Genomic DNA, 9,535 nt, shown 5'->3' on the forward strand with positions numbered 1-9,535 from the left:
TGTGCGTTACAATACTATCAGACATTCTGACAGAACAGTACAGTCTAATTCTCACAAATCAAGCGCAAACCTAACCTGGACCAAAATTCATCCTTTCACAATAATCATATACACAAATAACTATCATTAAATACATGTAATTAATATATACCAAAAACTAAAAGAGAGTGAAAAAATAAAAATAAAAATATATAGGTAGTAATGAGGATTAAGCTCTGCACAGCTCAGACTCAATTTGTCTTGGTTGGTCTAAAGCGGCAGCTAATCCAAAACCACAAGACACAAAAATCACATGAAAATTAAACCCCATAATGAAATCTAATTTTGGATTTCTTCATCCTCTATGTTCGTCTCTAACAAATCTAACTGCTTGAAGACAAAGTGGACAAAGTAGTAGCAGATGAAGTTCTAGGTGAGGGAGATGCATTCTTCAACACCACCGTTGGTAAAATACTTGTTTTTCTTCTCTCTTGTTCCTTCATTAACTCTCCCCCAAACAACTCTAACTTATCCAAGTTAGTGTTTTCCACTACCTTCTTTCCCTTAAACAAAACAGATTCCACATTCTTCTGCCCCAACATCTCCTCCGAAACTGCCAACAAATCCGACGCCGTTTTGCTAGACTTCACCTGCGTCGACTTGTTTGCCTTCGCCATTATCCCATTTGATTGAATCCGCACATAATTGCTCATCCGACACTCACCAAATGCCATTGATACAGCTTGATCAACCTACATTATTATTATTATTTTTAAATTCACATTAGAATATTTATACCAATAATTAAACCAACTTTTTTATTTTTAAATATAGATAAATGTGTTTGTTAGGTGACACATTCATTACTCTTCGCCTAACTACCAATTTATAACATTTTTTTTATTAGAAAAATATCATAACTTTTTTCATGGACATTTATAATTTATCAGAAATTATTAATCTAGTTTTAATATAAAATTTCTTACCATATCAGAAGCTCCTTCACCAGCGATCCTGACGAACCCTGACGGTGACTTAACGGCGTTAAAGTCTGACTCTCCGTTACCCAGGGACAGCACCAACAGGTCCGAGACGCCGTTGCAGAAGGGGAACTCGTGCTTGTTGTTCAACACGTGCGTGATGGCGACAGCCGTGGGATTGTTCATCGCGACCCCACCATCGACGGCCACGATCTTCGTCCTGCCGTCGATGGAACTTACATCCGTGGGGCCCATTTTGGCGGGGTCTGCTGACGTGGCAGCACACACGTCGCGCATCTTGAAATCGTAGCCGTCGATTTCCAGGGCGTCGGCGCGGGAGAAAACGAACGGCGCGCGAGTGTTGAGGTCGTAGCAGGGGATCAGAACCGGCTTCAGAGTGTCCTTCAGCGTGCACTCGCCGAACGTCTTCCGGAACAGCTTCTCCGCCTTCGACGATGCCGGCCGGAGAAACCGCCGGAGAATCCCCGACGACGGGGAGATCTTGCGGCGGTTGTCGATCATGAACTTCAGCGCCTCGTCGGCGGTGAACATAGGGAGGCCGTCACGGCCGCGGGTGAAGAGCAGCGCCGCGAGGATTCCGCCGACGCCGGAGCCTGCGACGGCGTCGAAATAGGCGGCCACGTGCGCGTTCGGGTTGCCGGACTTGCGGCGAAGGCAGTCCTCGAGGTGAGCGAGGGACTTGGCGGCGAGGATGCCGTCGGTAGCTCCGGCGCCGTCAATGCAGAGGATCCTGACCTTGCCGGCGGCTTGTTTGGCTGGTTTCGCGTCTTTTGGGGGAAATTGAGTGGAATTGGGAACTGAATTCTTGGGATTCTCGGTGTCGCCGTAGCCGAAGAGGAACTTGTTCTCCAAGATGGAGAAGATTTCGTAGGTGAGCTTGTCAACTTCGAAGGTAGAGTCAATCATGTTCAGTGCCGCCATTTCTGCAATTTCAGTGAAGGTTTTTTTAGAGAGAGAAAGTTAGAGAGAGAGAGAGAGAGGGAAAGAGACTTTGACAGTGATTTGTATCGTTGAATGTTGATGATGAAGAAAGGAGTAGAACGTGGGTTTATATAGTAAGGAATGAGAGCGAGTGAGTGTGATGATCGTAGAACATTCCTAAGATGGGCGATTAATCGCCACACGATTTGTATTTTTCTTTTACTTTATTTTAAATTAATTTAATACTGGGGGTGTGGGAGGAAGGAGGGAATAGTTTTAAAATTAGACGGGAAAAAAAAAGCAGTGTATTGAAAGAAAAGAAAAATCACAAAAAAGTTGCAATTCAACAACTTTATGTATGATGATGATGATGATGATGTGTATGAATTTAAAATTGAGTTGGTGGGTAATGTCTGTTGTGTTAGACCTCAGTCTCTATTTCCTTTTTGTGTTGCACCTTTTCTTCCAGGGAAATTGCTTTATTCGGGTTACTTTCATTTCAGCCAATAAATTTTAAAACAGAGTGGGGGGAAGGTCATGGAGTTGCACAACTCTGTTCTTGTTATTCCAATATTTAGTGCATATAATAAATAAAGGCGATTTGGTACACTACATTTTCACACTTCTATTTGAAAATTATAGTCGCGGTGTTATATTAAAAATGGACAAGTAAGTCATTTTTAGTCATTCCACTCACTTTTTGGGTAAGTAATTCACATTTTCAAGCATATGTGAATTAAATGCTAAAATTTAAAAGATAGTATATATATATATATATATATATATATATATATATATATATATATATTGTAAACAAATAAATGAAATGGATATTCTACAGCTTTGTTTTATTTCACTTATGTAACTACCTAATATATTAAAGTAGTAATATCTTAATATCTACTCTCTCAAAGAATTATATGTGCCATTCTTAACTTCTTTTCCTTTAAATTTAAGTTCTTTAATTAAAGTATATATAATGAATTTATTATAGTACACTTTTAAATTCTTTGATTCTCTTAGGAGGAATTTAATATAGGTAATGCTCGTTAGTGTCGTTATGCACTGCATCTATATCCTAACAACTTTATTACTAGCAAGATTAGATATAGATATCACAAGTCACAACTATATAATCTAGAGAGGATCAAGGGATAAGATACCTATCCTCATCAATCAAGCCAGTCGAGTATCTACCTTATAGATATTTCTGAGCGCATACCCTTGAGGTATCCCTGTATTGTTCATTAGTATTGAACATGTAGTATTAAGGGTTTAGCTTTCAATAGGTAGCCGACAGCCAAAAATTAATTATTTCGAGGCGTATAGATCAACAAAATGAGTTTACCTCTATCTACAAAGTATTTTTCATATACACAGTCAGAGATCGAACCCCTGTCAGCATGTTTAAGAAATCTAGCTATCTACCAACTGTTCTGGGCTTTGTTGGTGTCTTCCCCTCATTTTTCAATAATGAAATTCTACCAAAAAAATAAAACGAAATTATGTATGTATAATTTAGAAAACAAGCAATAAATTTTTAAAAAAAAGTGATTCATAATGGACTAGTAGTAATAGTTGAGGAGTTTTACTCTATTTAGATTCATTTACTGGTTTCTTACTTTAGGGATGCGGAATCTTAGAAAAACATTTCAAAATCTAGTTACATCACTTTCGTTGTGAAACATAACAGGTTAGTGTGCACTTAGATATTTTTTTTTAAAAAAATTCCTTTATAATGTGATTTTTAATTTTTTTTTAAAGCTACTTTTTCTAGCTTTTAATAAAATTACTAAAATTATATTTTGATTTTTTTATCTTCTTAAAAATTATCTATTTAATATTAATATTTTAAAATTATTTTTATAAAAAAGTACTTTTTCTTTTCAAAAAACATAAACAAATGAGCCATTATAAACAAAGTCCGACACATTTGGTAAATGGTTGAGTCTCTTAAGCATGCTGACAAAGATTTGATTCCTGGCCTTGTATATGAAAAAAACTTTGTTGGTAAAGGTAAAACTTACTTCAATGATCTCTACGCCTCGAAAGAATTAATCTTCTGTTATCGCCATGGGATACTTTGAAAAAACTCAAAAAATTGGGCCATTAGCCTTTTATCTTTACGGATTTTCCTACACCTATATATGTAGGGGTGTTCATCAACCGATCCAAACCGATTCAAACCGCGATAACCGAACCGAAAAACTGATAACCGAATAAACCAAAAACCAAAAAACCAAAAACCGAAAAAAAATCGCAAATTTTAATTGGATTGGATCGGTTTTCGGATTGGCAGATGAAAACCCATCCAATCCAAACCGATCCAATATATTAATTTCCCTCTACCTACTTGGGTCTTTTTCCAATCATAGCCCACAAATTTCTGAACCCAAGACCCATTAACTAAATCCAAGAAAAAATCTAATTACATCTCATCAACAAAATTTCATCTATATAGAGCTTCATATCTCACTGCCCAAAAAAAAAAACTATATTATTGTTTGCATATAATATGTACAAAAGATGTTATTTGCATAATAATCATAAAACAAATTTTAGGATTTTCAAAAAACCGAAAACCGATCCGATCCAAACCGAAAAAAATTAGATTGGATCGGATCGGATTTGAAAACAAATCCAAACCGAATGGATGGTTACATGATCAAACCAAAAGGATTGGATCAGATGATTTTTGCTTCCAAAACTGATCCAATCCAGACCGCGAACACCCCTATATATATATATATATATATATATGTAAATATTGGTTATTTCCTAACACACACACACATATATAGGTAGGATCCTTTGACACCAGTGTCAAATTTCAAATTTGACACCTCATCTAATAGTTATTAGATCAAAAAAGATCAATGACTCTGATTTGTAAGCATATGACATCATTGATTTTTTTTTATCTAATGGCTCTCAGATGAGATGTCAAATTTAAAATTTGACACTAGTGTCAAATGATCCTACCTCATATATATATATATATATATATATATATATATATATATATATTATCCTTCTCCCAAATATGCTGTATTAAAGTTTTAGGCATATGAATTGAATAAAAAAAACAAAAGATAAGCATTAATGGGAGAACACTGAAAAGTTAATTTCAAAGGCGAATTATGATAGTACACCATACCAGAAAAAATTAATGTCATGAATCTTGTGTCATTAAAATCTCTCTCATAATCTCTTATCCACTCTACGAAATTTGTACTTTCTATGTTCAATGAATGGCTACTAAGAAAGCCGTCAAGATATAATAGCTGGTTTATATTTTTATTCTCCTGAGTAAGAATCCAACATTTGATGCAAAAACCGTGGTAGATTTTGCCTTATAGTCTTTTCTTACTCTTCATAACATTGCCAAATCTAACAGTTTGGTTCGTGGCATTAAAATTTACGAGCTAACACCAACAAAAAAAAGTAGCCCCATGCATCCAATTTGTGAACTTTCTTTAATAATTTGGACATTAATGTTACAGATGAGATTCGCAATCACACACCCCATGTCACGTCCTGCTCAACGCCATTGCTAATATCTCTTGCTCTCACTGTGAGGGTCAGAGGGAAAATCTCAGTAGGGCCTCTCACAAAGATGTGGTCTCTCAGATCTTGTTACCAATAATAACTCTGTAGGCTTCTCTCACTCTCTTTCTCTCTCTGCCTTTTCCTATACAGCCTGTTATCTTCTTCGTCCCTTTACCCTTCTCCTAAAAAAGTTCATGCATGCACTGTACGGTTGTACCGACATTCAACTCGAGCCAAATATTTTCTTTTTCTCCACTTTCCCTCACACTACTATTTTAATATCTTTAATTTTTCTTTTTTTGCTATATATAAAATGAAAGATTATTAATAGAATGATAAAATTTTTAGTATTTCATTAGGAAATAGCTTAGTCAAATGTAATTGTATTTATATATTTGAGACTATTTAGTGACTTGCTTAATCTTGACGTAAAAAACTTAAGTAGTAGACATTTTTAAAAATAAAATCAGTACATATGTAATATCTAAAACAACAAATATTTTGAAAAAGAGTGAGTAGTTCATGAGCATGTAATTTTGTGTTAGCTATTGTTCTTTGTAAATCTTCTCCAAATGTTCTTGTCTTTAAGACAAAAAGAGAAAAAAAAAATAACAGACCAGGATTACCCTAACATGAATTTAGCCACACCCGTATGTCCCACAGTGGATGAGCATATATCTATCCATTTGGCTCTATTGGCTAACCGTACAAACAATTCAATTTTACGTACAACTCAATCATAAATATGTGATTATCTACCTCCCTCTTCCCTTTTCTCTTTCTTCGGTTCACTTCAATATTTTTTTTAAATATCTAAAGTATTATATTTAAATTTTATCTTAAAAATATAATTAAGTCAAAAATGTAAATTGAATCTTTAAATTTCCATTAATTTTTATAAATTTTTATATAACCCTATGATTTTTTAAAATAAAATTTATAATATAATATTATTTCATTCATTTATTTTTTAGAAGAGGGTATCAAAATGCTTTATATATTTTTTAATAGTTGAAATGATTAAAAAATACAGTTGATGAGCAATTAAAATACAGTTGTACGTTCGGACAGTACACCTCGCAAACCGTACCATGAACATGTACCAATGTACCAACTGCTAAGTGCTGAGCTGTGGTGAACAGACTCATGCTCTGCCATGACCCCAAAACCAAAGGGAAATCACATATATCCTATCAAATTAGTATAGAAGATGGCAATTGGGAAAAAATAAGAGGAAATTGAAGAGAAAGAGGACGAAAGTGATCGCGATTCCACATGAATTTGTTGGTACATTATGCAATTACGATTTGGTTGGTGCTGAGAATTGATATTTGACAGGCTTCGATATTTACTATGCTTAATAAGTTGAAGTGGAAGTTATAGATGAGTACTTTTTTGGGAGATATGAACAGTAGTAAAGTACTTACATATGGGGTCAACAAAAGGACGAAGGTCACACCATTTAAGAGCTGTGTATGAGAAAGCCATAGAGATAAATTGCAGAGTTTTCAAATGAAATAAAAGGGAACTGTTTTTACACTGTCGGCGGCACATGAATTTGTTCATAACTTCTTGGCAGTAGTATATTTGTATAAAGTGGAGGTGAATTAAACCGAATGAAACTTAATTAAAATGCATGCTTTGAAAATATTTGAATGTTTATGGATGAGAAAATTGTTCAGTTTATTCTATATATGTTGTTTTTCCTAATACTCTGGAGCTACTCGGGCGTGTTCAAGTTATTGGAATGAATAAATACTAAGTAAAGAACGTAACTAGAAATCATGGTAGCAAATTTATGTTGAATATTTATAGGAAAAAAGTTTTGTCCTTGTAAAGGAACTAAATTATGTTCTTTCACCTCCTTATAATTATGAAGTATATAATTATAATAATAAAATTGTATTTTTTTTCACATGTCAGCCAACAGTTTATAAAGAGAAAAAAAAATATAACTTTAATATTATAATTATGTACTCTCCGAAGTATATAGTTACAAAGGGTAAAAGAACAATCATTAGTTGACTAGTCTAAAAAAGTTAACTCTCGCGAGGACGAAGAGATTTATATCTGAAACCGGATTAGCTGGATCTGTCAGGACTTCGGATATTGGTTAATATTCAAATAAAAAATAAATATGTAATTTAAAAGATTAAATGCGGATTTAAAACAGTCTATTGAAAAAATCGAAAAATTGATGAGTATATTTTTACAATTTCATAGTTTGTTATACATGTGCATCATCACATATTCAATCACTAATTTTTCAATCAATAGTTATAATTATGTATTTTATTTTCTAAAGTACACTCCACTTTAGAAAATATACTCATCAATTTCTAAGAGTCAAATTCATATAAAAGAACGATACATGTATTTTTTTTTTTACGAAGATGCTATGGTTTACAATTATTTAGTGGTGGACGGAGACATAGAGCTACATAGTAAACCATCATTATTAACTTATTTTCTTTTTGTGAAAATTAATGGGAACTAATGACAATTAAGTTATTTTTATGGTTGACTTTTAAATGTCCAAGAGGCAAAAAGTAAGAGTTGACTCACGTACGCGTGCCCTTTGTATCAAAAGCCATACCTTCCATCATTCTCCCCTTAATTTTGAAGAGATTATTTTGTCATGCTAGTTGCCCATATTTGAATCCATATGTATAGAGCTTCCAAGTTCCAACAAATTCATACTTTTCAATTTTAAGTATAATTTAAAATTAAATTACCAAGCAAAGGAAACAATCTGATGAGTCCCTATCTCTCACCATGTGAGTTGAAGCGTTTTTCTCTAGTTATAGCTTCTTCGATTCAGGTCAAACCTTGAAAAGCTCACTATACTCACTTAGATGATAAGTCATTGTGATCCCGATTTAATTTGAATAACTACGATCACATTTCCTCACACATCATTTTCAAGTCGTTATCACAATTACTTGCCGGAATCAACATAGATTCCCGGTAGTGATTGAACGAACTCGATAGGTCCTCTAATGTGACAGCAGAATCATAATCCAAAATATTACTAAAACTTAAAAAAGAAACATGAACCTACCTGAGAGTGAAATGTTTCGCTTTTCATCCTTCCTTAGATAGCGGGTCAACAAAATCATAGCATCTATTTTTATGCACAGTATCGTAGCCTTGCTTTTCATAATCTGGTTTTAATTAATTACACCCTTAATGGGTCCATGCCATATTTGATAAAATCGTTAACTTTCCTCACGATTTCCTCGCACAGTCACCGACGCCCAAGTACATTGCTCTCAAAATTAAATAAAATGAAAACTATATATCCACCAAATAAAATAAAATGAAAATGTTAAGAAGGACAATGGCATCAACCAGCAACGGATATTTCTAAATCTTGGGCATGTATGTGGGTAGGGACACCGCCAAAGTAAGCGTTAGGTGAGAATAGAATTTGCAATTTTGCATGTCAAACTTAATTAGAAGCTAACATTGTCGCCACCAATTATTGTCGGGTCACACTCATCCATAATCCAATTAATTAGTATCACGCTTCTTTTTCACCAGACAAATGGGTTTGTTTTAGGCTTCTTAATGATGGGTTTAAACCTTTAATCATTGAGGCTTGTTTGAGTAAAATACGTGAGCCTGAATAAAGTGTCTGATGATAGTAGAAGAATTGCCTCTGCTCGCACGCTTGTACACATTCCATGGGGCCATCCATTTTATTTGAAATATCGAAATCGTTGACTCATGGCAGCATGCAAATTTGTATTATTCATATTTTTGTTAATTGTGTCTATTGGTTGCCTCAAGAATTTGGTATATTATGTTTGCAAAAAAAAGGAAAAATAATTTGGTATATTATTGTTACGGTACCTAGGATAACTATTTTGCACCATCAATAGCCTTTTATATAATGTGATTTTTATATATTCATTCAACTTTTAAATTATAATTCCTTATGAGTGGCGGAGCCAGAAGAAAATCCCACCCAGTGCCAAAAAATCCAACCACATAGAATTTAGTCAGTGCCAATATTGTATTATTTTTAAAAATTCAACCAATGCTAAAATTGTACTATATTTTTTAAAGTATATCTGTACCAT

General features: G+C 34.0%; 1 protein-coding gene across 1 annotated transcript; it reads right to left on the reverse strand.

Annotated features, from left to right (window-relative positions):
• Positions 1-357: 357 nt before the first annotated feature.
• LOC133316006 (patatin-like protein 7) lies at positions 358-1,934 on the reverse strand. The gene is made up of 2 exons (XM_061517692.1): positions 966-1,934; positions 358-731 (listed from the first exon to the last, which is right to left on the reverse strand). The coding sequence occupies exons 1-2, from the start codon at positions 1,899-1,901 to the stop codon at positions 363-365; spliced, it is 1,305 nt and encodes a 434-aa protein (XP_061373676.1). The 5' UTR covers positions 1,902-1,934; the 3' UTR covers positions 358-362.
• Positions 1,935-9,535: the final 7,601 nt, after the last annotated feature.

This window comes from Gastrolobium bilobum, unplaced genomic scaffold (genome assembly GCF_033153095.1).
Source record: "Gastrolobium bilobum isolate Gb01-03AN ecotype WA unplaced genomic scaffold, APGP_CSIRO_Gbil_v1 utg4229, whole genome shotgun sequence".
Lineage (NCBI taxonomy): Eukaryota > Viridiplantae > Streptophyta > Magnoliopsida > Fabales > Fabaceae > Gastrolobium > Gastrolobium bilobum.

Coding starts and splice junctions, on each gene's coding strand:
- LOC133316006 (XM_061517692.1), bottom strand. CDS start 1,901: ATGGCGGCACTGAACATGATTGACTCTACCTTCGAAGTTGACAAGCTC. Junction 732..965: donor GTGAAGGAGCTTCTGATATG/GTAAGAAATTTT, acceptor ATAATAATGTAG/GTTGATCAAGCTGTATCAAT.